General features: G+C 43.1%; 1 protein-coding gene across 2 annotated transcripts in view; it reads right to left on the bottom strand.

Moving 5' to 3' along the window:
- Positions 1-3,873: 3,873 nt before the first annotated feature.
- LOC141171554 (EF-hand domain-containing protein D2-like) overlaps positions 3,874-18,013 on the bottom strand; it is an 18,048-nt gene continuing 3,908 nt past the window's right edge. For both annotated transcript variants that reach the window (XM_073655236.1, XM_073655237.1), the window contains exons 2-4: positions 14,978-15,125; positions 10,506-10,640; positions 3,874-4,367 (exon numbers count right to left, since the gene is read on the bottom strand). In XM_073655236.1, coding sequence (XP_073511337.1) covers positions 4,233-4,367; positions 10,506-10,640; positions 14,978-15,125 — 418 coding nt within the window. In that variant the 3' untranslated portion in view covers positions 3,874-4,232. The remainder of the gene's footprint in view (positions 4,368-10,505; positions 10,641-14,977; positions 15,126-18,013) is intronic.

The raw sequence follows: 18,013 nt of genomic DNA, 5'->3' as shown, positions 1-18,013 counted from the left end.
GTCCTGTCCGAGGAGCGAAGCAAGGTTCTGGGAAGGAGATTTCAATAGGAATAGACTATTTTGATATTTGTTCATTAAGAGGATGATCTATGTGTACATATCTATATTGTATATATGTGATGACAATGGATTTGGCTTTTTTTTTTTTTTTCTTTTTGTGCAACACTACCTTCTCCCCGTACTGCTGTTTTACAGTCAGTGTTTTAATGTTTATACTTTTTTGTTATTGCACGGTTTAATACATTTGCTGAATAAGACGCAGCACAAACTCTTGTAAAACTGCGGTGCTGTATCATTACAAAAAGTGTCATGGGATTGTTGCTGACGGATCTGATATGCATGGAAGGCACTTAAAAAAATAAATAAAAAAAACATGCTAACAAACTTCTTCATACCTTGTGATGTGGCGGTTGTATTCTATGCATTCACCTTGAACATGGCATCTATTTATTATGGTGACACATTCTGCAAACTGAACACAGGTATTATTAAATAGGGTTGTATAAAACGTCACTGCTTTCTACCGGGAACAACGTCACACAGTTTGGTATTGTAGCTCGGCTCTGCTGAATTATATGGGATGTGTCAATACCACACAATGGCGGAAGTCACATGCACCAGAGTGTAGGTAGAATAATCAGTCTTTAATAACTTGCACCATATTAATTATGATTTAGACACACTCTTTGCCGCTTGACATAGTGAAAGGGGGATCCTCTAACATACACGACACCATGCACCAAAATTTTGGCACAAAGTAAGCCAACGTATAAGTGGTGCAAAGTTAATACAGTCTAAAGATGCACCAAATTTATCAAAAGGCATGAACCGCTATGATAAATGTGACATTAAGACTGTCTATTGTTAAGTTTCCACTAAAAATTAGAAAGATTTGGAGTATTTATCAGTAGTAAGTTCACATTCAGTTTGTTCTGTTTAGATCATACATGTCAAACTCTGGCCCTTGGGCAAAATCTGGCCCTCGGAGAGTGATTTATATTTGGCCCGTGACACCAGAACCACCACCCCTATGAGGGCCCATTATGCTGTATGGAGGACTATGTGGGGCCATTATACTGTATCCTGGTTGGCCCGCAACTTTGTCCCAAGTTTTTCATTTTGGCCCTCTGTGGTTGAGTTTGACATCCCTGGTTTCGAGGAACAAACAAAATTAATGTGAACAACGCATCTGTTGCATAACTTATGCACCCAGATAGACCCCCATAATATTCAATGGGGTCTCTCTACTTCTGTTTGCATCAGCTGTGCAGTGGATCAGTTTTGCATATGAATTCAGTTTGTCTGTACATTGTTTCTCTAAAAGACATACAGAAATTTGAACTTGGCCCAATAGTGTATAATTTGGTTAAAGGGGTTGTCCAGTCAAAAGTCTGCAGTCGCTCTGTGTGACTGCAGGCTTATGAATCATTATTATGAATACGTATGTATAACATATACATAGCCTCCGGTCCCGGGTCTCATACCGGCGAATTCCCGCAGCGCACAGTGCTGCACTGGGGGGATTCATAAGTCTGCAATCACACAGAGTGATTGCAGACTTATCATTTTTGACCAGACAACCCCTTTGAACACTGCTCCCCCCATCCCCAATAAGTATGTTCACAATGACTTTTTGGAGCACAATCTGAGCAGAAACTCTCCAAACACTTCTCAAAATCCCCTCAAAAAAACCTGGGGGTCAATTCATCAAAGACTGAAGTAGCACACACTTGCCCAACGCCAGTCTTGCTGGGGTAGAAGGACTCGCCACTTAATGAATTCAGTGTCTCTTCCGAGTGGCATGTACAGTGTCAGAAATGCTACTCCAGTCCGTCCCGGTCTGGCAAACAAAACTGTCACTTTTGATTAATTTGATGGGCAAATATGGCTATTGCCCCAATTTTGGCGGAGACTATTCAAACTTGAAAGGCTGAAAATAACAAAAGTTGTAAAGACTTTGCGATGTTCCGTCACTTTCTGGTATTTTTGTTTTTGCAAAAAAAAATGTTTGTTTCTTTATAATGAAACATTTTACAAGTTCCTAATATACTTTCTATATCCACTGCTTATAGTTTTCAAGTTGATGCAGAGAGTATATCAGAAAATCACACAACTTTTCATCTTACAAAGAATAACCTTCAACTCTGTATTGAGGCAGGAGGAGTCCTGGTAAAGTGTTTGGTAGTAATTAGTGTTGAGCGAGTATGTTCTGTTAACCCTTTCACCGAGTATGCTCGGGCCGAGCTCCCAGTATTTATAGCTGCTCGGTGATATGGTTGAATCGCTCCCGTGTGCATGATTTGCAACTATTTGACAGCTTTATTACATGTGAGGAATGTCTATTTCTTACACATTCCTCACATGTAATAAAGCTGTCAAACAATTGCAAATCATGCACACTGGAGTGATTTAACCTGATCACCGAGCAGCTGTAAATACTCGGCGCTCGGCCAGAGCATACTCGGACAGAACATACTCGCTCAACCCTAGTAGTAGTCTCTCGTTTTCAAAGTGTAGACTAAAGTGTAGCTTTCTATAATCTTGGATGAATACTCTAAAGCTCAGATTGCTCTGCTACTTCTACTACTCTGTCATCTAAGATCTACTTACTAATGCTCCTCCTTTCCACTGGATTAAATCCATTAAAGTTGTTTTCCCGGCTTTTGCTCTACACATGTGTGTAAAAAGTGAGGCCACAGACACTGTGCACTACCTGTGTGTGACCAACACCCTACACAAGCCTTTTTGGGTGCAGTTTTAATACTTGTCAATCACCCCCTCCATGAATTGGTAGGTTGTGAGTGGTTATCTCATCAGTAGTTTGCATTTTTATTGCTACCATCTTTATTACATGGGTTTTGCCATATCCTTATAGTGCATTAGTTCTGTGACCTGGGCAGTTTGACCTTTTTGGCTGCGTTAAGTCTCTTTATCTACCTTTAGATTGCTAGACCTTGACAAGTGTGCGTAGTTCTGCTCTGGACCGTTGTCACATGCCCTCAATAATGAATTGGCGATCACTTGCCTGCTAGATTTTCATTTGCTGCTCTCAATACAACATAAAAAAGAAGCAATAAGAGATGCTAGTCGGCAGGTGATCGCACGTATGCAAATCGGACTGTCGACAGGCTGCGCGAACAGGTAAAAGCAGAATCCTGACAGTGTGCACGCAATCTGCAGTTGCGTAGAGCGACGGCAGAAATTTAGCTCAAGCCCAGAAACCCCTTTTAAGACCACGTTCAGTATTTGTAAGCCAAAACCAGGAGTGGGTGAAAAATGCAGAAGTGGTGACGTGTTTCTATCAGGCATCATTCAGATGTCCAATTTTTCCATGTACTAAAAAAAACTGACTGTTCTGATCAGTTAGATATGAGTGTCATCCAATTTTCTTGTACATCCAGGTGCGGTTTTCTGACAAACCGCACCTGGATGTCATCCGAGCACGTTCTGATTCTTGCATTGCCGATTTTGATCCTGCCCTCGGATGAAATTCGGACATGTCTTTGTGACTTTCCGCAGCCTTCGAAAAATCACAGACTTGTGAATGGCCCCATAAACCATCACAGGTACAAGTGCTCTCCGTGAAAGTCAGACGTGTGCATGAGGCTTTATACTTTTTCCTCTGCTGATTTTGGCTTACAAATACTGATGTAAAATACTGAACGTGTCCGAAATGATTTGAGATGTTGACTTTAAAAATCGACAGAGTAGCCGATTTCACCCACTTCATTGTACAGGTGGTGAAATCTATGGCAGATCTGCAGAAAAATGTGCATGTTCTTTCCATATTAGGATTTGTTTTATTGTGACACTTGGTACAAACTAGAAGCGAACAAACTTTTCTGACCAATCAAGAACACAAAATCCATAGAATAATAGCTATGATTATTTTTATTTACAGGTTTTTCACAAAAAAACAGTGAGAATGATGTAAAAAAATACTGCGTCTGCAACATAAAAATGAAAATCACTAGTAAAATGATTCACTTTATTGGTCCATCCAACCTTTAAGCAATAAATTAGATAAATCTTTTTTGCAAATATACTTTGACAGCAGGAATGTCAGGTCTCGGATCTTCAGGTATCGGTGGATCACTTGCCCTTGGCTGGTGTAAAACAAGCTCGAAGTTGTAATCCAGCGACAGCGGAAGAACAAGAACCTGCCCACCCTGCGTTATATAGGTATATAGATAGATTTCTCTCTGCATGCTATGAAAATACTCTGCTCTGTTTTATGGCTTGAAGGTGGACTGTAGCTCTTTGAATGCCGCCTTCCTCTGTTCCTTCTCTTCCGCTTGTCTCCTCTTCTCCTCTTGTTCCGCTTTAATTTCTTGCTCGAATCGGCTGCCGTGATTAATGGCCTGCACCTTAGACAAAACAAAATCCACACTTGTAGACAGACTGTATGTTTCTCGGGAGAGCAGATTTACATGATAGGAGCCTTTTCTAATGTATATATTTATAAGAAGCCAGCACCAAATATAGCAGAAGAATGTTCCTTGTTCTAAAAGTTGCACCGAATTGGAGATTTTTTTTTTATATATATGATTTATATATTTAATTTAACAATAGATAAAAAAAATAATAAACTTTATGGATGTTAATAAATAGAAAACTAGAAAACAGTCTCAAATGGCAACAAATAAATCAGTGGTAAGGCGATATTAGGCACCACAGATAGACATCCACTTTAATCAAAAGGAGCGTGTATATGAAAGTTTAGACAATTGAAAAGAGTGTAAACTACAATCACTCTTAAGAGCTACCAAGAGCTCATATACTTATAGAATAGGTAGATGTTAAAGTGCCCAGTGCTAATATCAATATCAGTACTTACATGTGTATGTTAGTCTATGGTGCCACTACCCCAACGTGCGTAGGGGCAGTGGCACCATAGCATCTACCTACAGTATAAGTATGTGAGCTCTTGCTAGCTCTTATGAGTGATTGTAGTTTACCCTCTTTTCAATTGTCCAAACTTTCATAGACATCCACTTAATCAAAAGGAGCATGTATATCTGTGGTGCCTAATATGGCCTTACCACTGATTTATTTGTTGCTATTTGACACTTTGTGTTTTCTGGTTTTAGATTTATGAACATCAATAAAGTTTTATTTTTTTTTATCTATTCTATATACGTTGTTTTTCCAATTCTGATTTATCCCTTGTTTGACGTTGAACAGTTTACATGGCCCTGATCCACAGACATGTATATGGATATGATCTTGGGATCTCTCCCAGTGGTCAATCTTTACTTGATTATTTAATTTAAGTCTAACATCATGTAGAATTAAAAGGAACCCGTCATCTTGGGAGTGCTGCGGAATATATAGGCAAACTGTTATAGAGCAGGAAGAGCTGAACACACTGAGGACCCGATTCATTAACGCTGGTTGTTTGCTAACAAGTCCTAATGAATTAGGAGCATCTTACTCATTAAGAGGTGCACAAGTCTTAAACAGCAGCTGTAAGATGCTCCCAATTGTCAGGGACTGGAGGACATCGCTGGTGTATTTTACACCACCAATGTGTTGTACAATATTAAATCACTTGGTGGTCAAGAACTGGCAAAAAAATGCAACATTTCAAGGTGTTTTACACGAGAAAACTAGCAAGAATACCTTAATAAATCTGGCCTTAAATCTTTTTTTCTTACAGACCTATGTATCCTTGGTCATTCTGAGTTTAGGAGTCAAGTGGGTGGTCCTATTCAGTAATTTATAGCCTTCTCTATATAAGTGTATCTACAGAGACTAGAGTCAAGTGGGCAGTCCTAATTAGCGATTGACCGCTATAGCTGTAGGTACTTGCATAGGGGCAGGCTATCCACTGATTGATTTCTAATCTCAGAATGAGCAGGGATTTTAATACTAAATCTTTGTCCATAATACTATATAACTTGTATTTTATTTCTTAAAATCCCTGCTCATTCTTAACTCAGGAGTCAAGTGGGTGGTCCTAGCCGTAATGGACAGCATTTTCTGCATAACTGTGCCTACGGAGGGGCGATCCTAATCGCTGATTGGCAGCTACACTAGATTCTTCTTTTTAAATGAATAAAATACAAGTTATAGTGAATTTCTTCCCTCAAAACTAGATATTAATCTGCTATAGAGCATACCGCCTACAGGTACCACTTACATTTAAATGTTGTGTTGTAAAAATCCAAAGTATTTCAATTTTGACTCATTTTAAAGGAACGACCCAGGTGGCTGACTGAGGCGGAATTCCCACAACTGAAAGTTATTCTCTATCCATAGACTGGGGGAGAACTTAATGAGTGCCAGAGATCCCAACGGCGGGAAGTGACACCACCTGTTGTACCCGCCTGTACCATTTACACTGGCGATAGCCCGTTCCATACCGAGGCGATGCCGGCTGTGTTACACAGCCAGCATATACCTATAAGGCCACGGCCCCACTATCAGTATTCGGTCAGTATTTTTTCTCAGGAGTGGGAGCCAAAACCAGGTGAGGAACAATCAGAGAAAAAGTATAATAGAAACAAGTCACCAATTCTGCATTTATCACCCACTCCTGGTTTTGGCTCCCACTCCTGAGAAAAAATACTGACCGAATACTGACCAAATACTGATAGTGGGGTCATGGCCTAACCGTAACATCCAGAGCTACCTCTGATTGCTACTGTTTTTGCCATTTAAGAACCGCAGTCACTGACTGACAAGAGTTTACTGTAAATGGCCTGATTGCCACTGCGCTTGTGCACCGGCTCCCATCAGACCCCATGTGACGCAATTGCAGGGAGCCAATGGTTACCAAGGCTGCCATCTTTGTCCTCCTATAGGTGATTTTTTTTTTTTTTGGGAGAATGTCAATTACAATATATACTTTAATACACAGTATAAGCCATCAGATAGTTGCAGATTCAAGTCCCCTAGGGGGGACTAAAAAAATTTTTTTCTTTTTTTTTTTTTCAAAGTTAATCACCCTCCTTTTCCCATTCAAACTAAATAAAAAACAACATATTTGGAATTAATTTGTACATAAAAGTCCAATCATAATATAAAGTTATTTAAACCTTATGCTCAATGCGGAAAAGAAAAAAAAATGATGGTTGAACATCTCCATAATCAGATGCAATAAAAAAAATTATAAATACACATAGTATCAATAAAAACTACAGTTTATCGAGCGGAAAGCTCTCACACAGGAGCATTGCTACATTTTTAAGAGAATACGCAGGTCTCAGCCACTGACAACACAAACAAAATGTATTTTTTTTTTCTTTTACAAAATTCTGATTTTTTTTTTTAACCACTAACATTTAAAAAAAAAATATATATATATATACAGTACAGACCAAAAGTTTGGACACACCTTCTCATTTAAAGATTTTTCTTTATTTTCATGACTTTCAAAATTGTACATTCACACTGAAGGCATCAAAACTATGAATTAACACATGTGGAATTATAGACTTAACAAAAAAGTGTGAAACAACTGAAAATATGTCTTATATTCTAGGTTCTTCAAAGTAGCCACTTTTTGCTTTGATGACTGCTTTGCACACTCTTGGCATTCTCTTGATGAGCTTCAAGAGGTAGTCACCGGAAATGGTTTTCACTTCACAGGTGTGCCCTGTCAGGTTTAATAAGTGGGATTTCTTGCCTTATAAATGGGGTTGGGACCATCAGTTGTGTTGTACAGAAGTCAGATGGATACACAGCTGATAGTCCTACTGAATAGACTGTTAGAATCTGTATTATGACAAGAAAAAAACAGCTAAGTAAAGAAAAACGAGTGGCCATCATTACTTTAAGAAATGAAGGTCAGTCAGTCCGAAAAATTGGGCAAACTTTGAAAGTGTCCCCAAGTGCAGTTGCAAAAACCATCAAGTGCTACAAAGAAACTGGATCACTTGAGGATCGCCACAGGAAAGGAAGACCAAGAGTCACCTTTGCTTCTGAGAAAAAGTTTATCCGAGTCACCAGCCTCAGAAATCGCAGGTTAACAGCAGCTCAGATTAGAGACCAGGTCAATGCCACACAGAGTTCTAGCAGCAGACACATCTCTTCAACAACTGTTAAGAGGAGACTTTGTGCAGCAGGCCTTCATGGTAAAATAGCTGCTAGGAAACCACTGCTAAGGACAGGCAACAAGCAGAAGAGACTTGTTTTGGGCTAAAGAACACAAGGAATGGACATTAGACCAGTGGAAATCTGTGCTTTGGTCTGAGGAGTCCAAATTTGAGATGTTTTGTTCCAACCACCGTGTCTTTGTGCGACGCAGAAAAGATGAACGGATGGACTCTACATACCTGGTTCCCACCGTGAAGCATGGAGGAGGAGGTGTGATATGTGGGGGTGCTTTGCTGGTGACACTATTGGGAATTTATTCAAAATTGAAGGCATACTTAACCAGCATGGCTACCACAGCATCTTGCAGCGGCATGCTATTCCATCCGGTTTGCGTTTAGTTGGACCATCATTTATTTTTCAACAGGACAATGACCCTAAACACACCTCCAGGCTGTGTAAGGGCTATTTGACCAAGAGAGAGAGTGATGGGGTGCTACGCCAGATGACCTGGCCTCCACAGTCACCAGATCTGAACCCAATCGAGATGGTTTGGGGTGAGCTGGACCGCAGAGTGAAGGCAAAAGGGCCAACAAGTGCTAAGCATCTCTGGGAACTCCTTCAAGATTGTTGGAAGACCATTTCCGGTGACTACCTCTTGAAGCTCATCAAGAGAATGCCAAGAGTGTGCAAAGCAGTCATCAAAGCAAAAAGTGGCTACTTTGAAGAACCTAGAATATAAGACTTATTTCAGTTGTTTCACACTTTTTTGTTAAGTATATAATTCCACGTGTGTTAATTCATAGTTTTGATGCCTTCAGTGTGAATTTACAATTTTCAAAGTCATGAAATTACAGAAAAATCTTTAAATGAGAAGGTGTGTCCAAACTTTTGGTCTGTACTGTATATGTATATATATGTATATATATATATATATATATATATATATATATACTGTATTTTTTGGATTATAAGACCCCCCCCCCCCCCCAAATTTGGGGGAGGGAAATAGTGGTACGTCTTATAACCTGAATGTAGCTTACCATGGGGGCAGTAGGCGGTGTCGCTGCTGCTGCAGGAAGCTGGCGACAACGGCAGGAGTGGGACGATGTTGCAGGCCCCGGGCTGGGAAGAGGAGTTGTTTGGCTGTGTGAGGCTGCGGCGGGTCCCGGGCTTTTATAAAAGGTCGGGAGTCCCCACACTTCTCATCCTTTTCACTGCGGTGGACTTCTGGAAAACGGCCGCCAGAGGTGGCGCATGTGCGGCCATTTTCCAGAAGTCCACCACAGTGAAAAGGATGAGAAGTGTGGGGACTCCCGACCTTTTATAAAAGCCCGGGTCCCGCCGCAGCCTCACCCCCCCTCCTCCCAGCCCGGGGCCTGCAACATCGTCCCATTCCTGCACCCCCGCTCCACCACTACCGACGCCCCCCCCCCCCGGTAAGCTACTGTAAAAGCAGACTATAAAAGACAGACTCACCACCATCTTATTTAAAAAAAAAAAAATTCCCTATTTTCCTCCCAAAATTTGGGGTGCGTTTTATAATCCGCAAAATATGGTAAGTTTGGTATTGCCATAATTGTACCGACCTGGAGAATCGTACTGCCAGGTCACAATGAACGCCGTAAAAACAAAACCCTGAACAACAGCGGCATTATATTTTGTTATTCTTTTACCATTTTACCTCACTGGTAATTTGTACCCATTTTTCAGCTCATTACATGGTAAAGTTAATGATCTAATTCAAAGTTACAACTCGCCCAGAAAAAAACAAGCCATCTAACAGCCATCAAAATAAAAACAGAAAAAGGTAATAAATGCCCAGACTTAAAGGGGTTATTGACTGCTTTATGTAATTCTCCTAATGTTATGTAATTTTGGAAACTGAATCCTTGAGGCAGTGATGAGACAACAAGTATAAAACTTCACATTTATTGGATTGATTAAAATACGTCGAATTTTCTGAACCTACGCGTTTCGGCATCTAGTCTTGACCAAGGCGAAACGCGTAGGCTCAGGAAATTCTATGTGGTTTTGCCTTTACTAAAGTATTTTCATCAATCCAATAAATGTGAAACTACAGCTATTTTATCTGCTGAAGCTCTGCTAGTCCTTTCAGTAATGAGTTCTGTCTAACTGCACTCCTGTGGATTGACCAATTTCTAAATATTCTTTGCATAAGTCAAAAGCTGACACTCTTTCTATGGAGGCAGGGATAACCAGAGCTCATATACATAAGATTACATAGCATGAGCTCATCAGTGAGAGGACTAGCAAAGCTGCAGCAGATAAAACAGTACTTTTATCAAAACTACAGCAAGAAGCCCAGGAAGGGACCCAGCAGTAGAAGCAGGTTCTCCTCCACCCCTACTTTACGCTGCTTACAGCTAGGGCTGCATATATCTGGTGACAGACTCCCTTAAAATAGATACAGCCATTTATAGTTGACATCTTATTAACCCACTTACCTTTGCTTCAAAGAAGCTCTTGGCTCCTTTCACACCTTCAATGGAAACATCGATTTCTGAGAGTCTTGCAAGAGCGTGCAACCCGCTGTCCTCCTCCAGCTCACCCGCTGCAGCTTTGCGGAAAATTAAAAGGAACTTTAAAGAAAGAAGAAATGTAAAAAAAATGTAATAAACCTAAAAAGTAAGAAGGCGAAACTATGAGAAAAATAAGGATAGAAAGGAAAATAACATTCCCTGACATTTATCCATATTGATCCTAAATTATATCTGGGAGCTAATAATCTGCAGGTATCAAGGGATCTGCATATTTCTCCCTAATATAAACAGTTTTATGAGTTTGTGTATTATCTTTGGAGTACATACAAGTTATTGATTCATCCTTATTATCTCTTCTCAGGGAAAAGTGGAATAAACACCACAAAATTGTATATAATGCATACACATTAAGGTACACATGTATATACATACACACACATATATATATAAAAATATATATTATATATATATTTATATATTTCTGTACATATGTATATACATACAGTACAGACCAAAAGTTTGGACACACCTCATTTAAAGATTTTTCTGTATTTTCATGAATATGACAATTGTACATTCACACTGCAGGCATCAAAACTATGGATTAACACATGTGGAATTATATACTTAACAAAAAAGTGTAAAACAACTGAAAATATGTCTTATATTCTAGGTTCTTCAAAGTAGCCACCTTTTGCTTTGATGACAGCTTTGCACACTCTTGGCATTCTCTTGATGAGCTTCAAGAGGTAGTCACCAGAAATGGTCTTCCAACAATCTTGAAGGAGTTCCCAGAGATGCTTAGCACTTGTTGGCCCTTTTGCCTTCACTCTGCGGTCCAGCTCACCCCAAACCATCTCGATTGGGTTCAGGTCTGGTGACTGTGGAGGCCAGGTCATCTGGCGTAGCACCCCATCACTCTCCTTCTTGGTCAGATAGCCCTTACACAGCCTGGAGGTGTGTTTGGGGTCATTGTCCTGTTGAAAAATAAATGATGGTCCAACTAAACGCAAACCGGATGGAATAGCATGCCGCTGCAAGATGCTGTGGTAGCCATGCTGGTTCAGTATGCCTTCAATTTTGAATAAATCCCCAACAGTGTCACCAGCAAAGCACCCCCACACCATCACACCTCCTCCTCCATGCTTCACGGTGGGAACCAGGCATGTAGAGTCCATCCGTTCACCTTTTCTGCGTCGCACAAAGACACGGTGGTTGGAACCAAATATCTCAAATTTGGACTCATCAGACCAAAGCACAGATTTCCACTGGTCTAATGTCCATTCCTTGTGTTCTTTAGCCCAAACAAGTCTCTTCTGCTTGTTGCCTGTCCTTAGCAGTGGTTTCCTAGCAGCTATTTTACCATGAAGGCCTGCTGCACAAAGTCTCCTCTTAACAGTTGTTGAAGAGATGTGTCTGCTGCTAGAACTCTGTGTGGCATTGACCTGGTCTCTAATCTGAGCAGCTGTTAACCTGCGATTTCTGAGGCTGGTGACTCGGATAAACTTACCTTCAGAAGCAGAGGTGACTCTTGGTCTTCCTTTCCTGGGGCGGTCCTCATGTGAGCCAGTTTCTTTGTAGCACTTGATGGTTTTTGCAACTGCACTTGGGGACACTTTCAAAGTTTTGCCAATTTTTCAGACTGACTGACCTTCATTTCTTAAAGTAATGATGGGCACTCGTTTTTCTTTACTTAGAATTTGTATTATGGCAAGAAAAAAGCAGCCAAGTAAAGAAAAACGAGTGCCCATCATTACTTTAAGAAATGAAGGTCAGTCAGTCTGAAAAATTGGGAAAACTTTGAAAGTGTCCCCAAGTGCAGTTGCAAAAACCATCAAGTGCTACAAAGAAAATGGCTCACATGAGGACCGCCACAGGAAAGGAAGACCAAGAGTCACCTCTGCTTCTGAGGATAAGTTTATCCGAGTCACCAGCCTCAGAAATCGCAGGTTAACAGCAGCTCAGATTAGAGACCAGGTCAATGCCACACAGAGTTCTAGCAGCAGACACATCTCTACAACAACTGTTAAGAGGAGACTTTGTGCAGCAGGCCTTCATGGTAAAATAGCTTCTAGGAAACCACTGCTAAGGACAGGCAACAAGCAGAAGAGACTTGTTTGGGCTAAAGAACACAAAGAATGGACATTAGACCAGTGGAAATCTGAGCTTTGGTCTGATGAGTCCAAATTTGAGATCTTTGGTTCCAACCACCGTGTCTTTGTGCAAGGCAGAAAGGTGAACGTATGGACTCTACATGTCTGGTTCCCACCGTGAAGCATGGAGGAGGAGGTGTGATGGTGTGGGGGTGCTTTGCTGGTGACACTGTTGGGGATTTATTCAAAATTGAAGGCATACTGAACCAGCATGGCTACCACAGCAACTTGCAGCGGCATGCTATTCCATGCGGTTTGCATTTAGTTGGACCATCATTTATTTTTCAACAGGACAATGATCCCAAACACACCTTCAGGCTGTGTAAGGGCTATTTGACCAAGAAAGAGAGTGATGGGGTGCTACGCCAGATGACCTGGCCTCCACAGTCACCAGACCTGAACCCAATCGAGACGGTTTGGGGTGAGCTGGACTGCAGAGTGAAGGCAAAAGGGCCAACAAGTGCTAAGCATCTCTGGGAACTCCTTCAAGATTGTTGGAAGACCATTTCCGGTGACTACCTCTTGAAGCTCATCAAGAGAATGCCAAGAGTGTGCAAAGCAGTCATCAAAGCAAAAGGTGGCGACTTTGAAGAACCTAGAATATAAGACATATTTTCAGTTGTTTCACACTTTTTTGTTAAGTATATAATTCCACATGTGTTAATTCATAGTTTTGATGCCTTCAGTGTGAATGTACAATTTTCATAGTCATGAAAATACCGAAAAATCTTTAAATGAGGTGTGTCCAAACTTTTGGTCTGTACTGTACATGTACGTGTATATAAAGTGGGGAAAAGTAGTATTTGATGCACTGTTTTCCCACCTACAAAGAATGGAGAGGTCTGTAATAGTTATCGTAAGTACACTTCACCTGTGAGAGACAGAATCTAAAAATAATTATGTAAAAATCATAATGTGATTTTATTTTGCATTTTATTGCATGAAATAATTATTTGATACAATAGAAAAACAGAGCTTAATATTTGGTACAGAAACCTTTGTTTGTAATTACAGAGGTCAGACGTTTGCACACACTGTGGGATTTTGGCCCACTCCTCCATACAGATCTTCTCCAGAACTTTCAGGTTTCGGGGCTGTCACTGGTACAGGTAACGAGTTCAAACAGTTGCAATTAATACCGGTAATGAGTGCAGAGAAGGAGGGCTTTTTAAAGAAAAATTAACAGGTCTGTGAGAGACAGAATTCTTGTTGGTTGGTAGGTGATCAAATACTTATTTCATGCAATAAAATTATGTAAAAATCATACAATGGGGTTTTCTGTTTTTTATTTTTAGATTCTGTCTCTCACAGGTGAAGTGTACCTACGATAAAAATTACAGACCTCCATTCTTTGTAGGTGGGAAAACTTCGTCAGTGTACTTCTTTTCCCAGCTGCATGTATATAATATAAATTGTCTAATATTAATACTAATATAATAAGTCTAATATTTTTGACTCACTTGTTGATTTGATTCTTTTTATAAACTTTTAGGGGTGTGTGAAAGCCAGGGGACTGTTCAAACCAAATGCCGCCACTCGGTGAACCATGGTGCGGCCAATCATTTATCTGCACCTTCCCACCTACTTGTTGTCCCTCTATCTCCGCCCTCCCTCATATTTGATTGACAGCTCTGGCTTCATAGAGCCAGAGAAGGGTGAGAGATGGAAAACAAGCAGGTGGGAAGGTGCATGTAAATGTTTGGCCACACCAAGGGTGCACTGCGCTCCTGTACTTGGTCTTTAGGCGGCTTTGCATTATTACCCTATAGCCAGACCATAAAAAATAGTACCAATTAAAATGATCCATATCTCTGGCACTGTATGGCAGATTTAAAATGAAAAAAAAAATACTCAGGGGAGCAGCAGAAATAGAATAGGAGCAAAAACTGGCCACTTCTGACCTCTTTATGACCACTGTATACAGAATTATTGTTGTAATGTCTTAGAAATGTGCACTTGTTACACTGACCCCATGTCAGAGCGCGTGCTGGCAGGTTCGCAACCCCTGCTCTCGTCCATGGGTAGTTAGGCTTGCTGCAGACAATCACTGCTTCTTACTAGTGACAAGCAAGAATGAATGGAGAAGCCTCCTGCATATTTCATGAGATTGGGGCCTGGATTCCCAGCGTAAGCTCAGGTGCTAGGAGCGATGTCCCTGGCAGCCTCGTCTAGGAAATCTCCCAGGACTGAACATTACCATGACTCACGTGGGGGGTTTATGAATGTGACTGATCTCAGCAGGATCGGCGGTGACGCTGCCTCCCTCCGCAGGCTGTGACTCACCTCCCTGAAGCTCAGTTTTCCATCAAAATCTTCATCCACTTCCTTGATCATGTCCTTAAGGCCCAGATGAGTTTGCGGAGCTCCAAGTTTCTCCATCATCAGCTTCAGCTCCATGAGATCTATAAAGCCGTCCTTCCCCGCGTCGTATCTGGCACGAGAAACAATCTCATTCAAGCTTCACGTCTGTACTGTAAGGAAGGAGCCGCAAAGACTCAGGAAACGACGCTGATGCTGCTTTTCCTACTAGGGGGCGGCCGGGCTCTGACTTCTGGGACCCTCGCCGATCCAAAGAATGGTGGTTTGTCTCTGTTACCTTGGGCACTTAATTAATGTTAATACTTTAATATAACTTAGCATTAATATCCTCGTACAAAGAATAGAACTAGATGTAAAAGTTAATATTCTGCCTCCACTAGAGGGAGCTTATGGGCTCAGTGTGGATAGGCTGTATGCAGTAAGCTCACACACTCCCTCTAGTGGCAGAATGTTATATTTTTATAACTCCATAAATACATACAATCGGTTAAACCTGTTACATTTAAGAAAAAGAAAATTAAAGTTTTATGGGAAGACATCTACATTAATCCTGGATTCACACACTATAGACTCTGACCGGTTGTGTAGTTTACCCTACATTTTAACTGAGTTCCACTGCAGACAATGACTGACCTGGAATTTTCTTAATTGTGAAATCCACACTCATTGGAATGCACTTTGCATCACATATGCCGACCCCTTAATCCAGCGCCCAATGCATAGATAGAGGGAGGGAGGGATTGACAGCTGTATGGACATCCAGGGTGGGATGCGCTACTCCTCCCCACATACCCCTCCACCTGTCACTTGTAATCAGTGATATGTGTGATCATAGTGACTGGTGCGTACATCACTGGTGTATTAGGCACATGGAGGGGCTCATGGAGCCGCTTGTGCCAGGAGACAATCTCCCTGGAAGAGTCAATCTACTGCAGTGCATTAAGGAAATAAAAAATGAATGATCAGGGATTTTTCTGCTATTTGTACACCCCACCTCCCCATCCCCATCCCCCAACGCTTCTGATCCAAACTATTCTATTTCCAACTGCGCTGATCAAGACCTGTAATCTTCATGTTCATCACATAATTGCTCCAGCTGACACCAGCGTATTCGTGTGTGTGTGGGGGGGGATTATTCCTTATAATAGGAACCTACAACAGCTGCTGCAGAACCTCGAAGTAAAAAGGTATCTGTCCATCTTTGATTGACTGGAAACATCCTACAGGTTCTGCAGCAGCAGAGGTGCATATCATGCGGATCTGTATCACCGTTGGTATGTATAACGAGGTTCCGCAGCAGCTGAGCTGTATATAACGAGGTTCCGCAGCAGCTGAGCTGTATATAACGAGGTTCCGCAGCAGCTGAGCTGTGTATAACGAGGTTCCGTAGCAGCCAAAGTGCATATAAGGTTTCGCAGCAACAGGTGCGTATGTTCTGCAGCAGCTGGAACATATAATACACACTACAGTTTCTTAAAGAGAAAGGGATCCTAAATGTCAATTATTTGGGGGCACAGGAGGAGTTTCTGGTAAATGCAACACAGATTTCTACTCCGGAAAAAGTTAAGCGCCGACTGTAGCGCTGCTGACCTCCGCCTGTCTGTCAGTAGGAGAAGCTTCTACAGGTTATTTACAGGATCATGGAAAATATATTACATAGAAGAAACTGGTCCGAGTCCTGACATCACTATCAAGGAGAGACAAGGGAGGAATAGAGGGAGGAGGATAGAGGGGAGGAGGGATAGAGGGGAGGAGGGATAGAGGGAGGAGGGATAGAGGGGAGGAGGGATAGAGGGGAGGAGGATAGAGGGGAGGAGGGATAGAGGGGAGGAGGGATAGAGGGGAGGAGGGATAGAGGGGAGGAGGGATAGAGGGGAGGAGGGATAGATGGATGGATAAAGGGGAGAGGGATAGAGGGGAGGAGGGATAGAGGGGAGGAGGGATAGAGGGGAAGATGGATAGAGGAGGGATAGAGGGGAGGGGAGGAGGGAGGGAGGGAGGGAAGAGGGAGGGAGGGAGGAGGGAGGGAGGGATAGAGGGGAGGGGAGGAGGGAGGGAGGGATAGGAGGGGAGGAGGGAGGGAGGGAGAGAGGGGAGGGGAGGGGAGGGGAGGGAGGGATAGAGGGGAGGGGAGGAGGGAGGGAGGGATAGAGGGGAGGGGAGGGGAGGAGGGAGGGGGGAGGGAGGGATAGAGGGGAGGGGAGGGGAGGAGGGAGGGAGGGATAGAGGGAGGGGAGGGGAGGAGGGAGAAGAGGAGAGAGGGAGGAGGGAGGGAGGGATAGAGGGGAGGAGGGAGGGGAGGGAGGGAGGAGGGGAGGGAGGGATAGAGGGGAAGGGAGGGAGGGAGGGAGGGATAGAGGGGAAGGGAGGAGGAGGGAGGAGAGGGGGAAGGGAAGGAGGGAGGGATAGGGAAGGGAGGGAGGAGGGATAGAGGGGAAGGGAGGAGGGGAGGGAGGGAGGAGGGATAGAGGGGAGGGGAGGAGGGAGGGAGGGATAGAGGGGAGGGGAGGAGGGAGGGATGGAGGGGAGGGATAGAGAGGAGGGGAGGGAGGGAGGGGAGGGATAGAGGGGAGGGGGAGGGAGGGGGAGGGAGGGGGGGAGGGGAGGGGGAGGGGGAGGAGGGAGGGAGGGGAGGGGAGGAGGGAGGGAGGGATAGAGGGGAGGGGAGGAGGGAGGGGGGGAGGGAGAGGAGGAAGAGGGGAGGGGAGGAGGGAGGGAGGGATAGAGGGGAGGGGAGAGGGAGGGAGGGAAGAGGGAGGGGAGGAGGGAGGGAGGGATAGAGGGGAGGGGAGGGAGGAGGGAGGGATAGAGGGGAGGGGAGGAGGGAGGGAGATAGAGGGAGGGGAGGAGGGAGGGAAGGGGAGGGGAGGGAGGGTGAGGGGAGGGAGGAGGGAGGGAGGGACAGAGGGGAGGGAGGGAGGGAGGGATAGAGGGGAGGGGGGGGGAGGTTTTGAGGGAGTGAGGGAAGGGAGGGATGAGGGGAGGGGGTGGAGGGATGGG

This window comes from Phyllobates terribilis, unplaced genomic scaffold, assembly GCF_046119375.1.
Source record: "Phyllobates terribilis strain yellow unplaced genomic scaffold, ASM4611937v1 Scaffold_12__6_contigs__length_324123572, whole genome shotgun sequence".
Taxonomy (NCBI): domain Eukaryota; kingdom Metazoa; phylum Chordata; class Amphibia; order Anura; family Dendrobatidae; genus Phyllobates; species Phyllobates terribilis.
The sequence above is the reverse complement of the archived record's forward strand: the minus strand, read 5'-3'. Positions and strand labels throughout refer to the sequence as shown.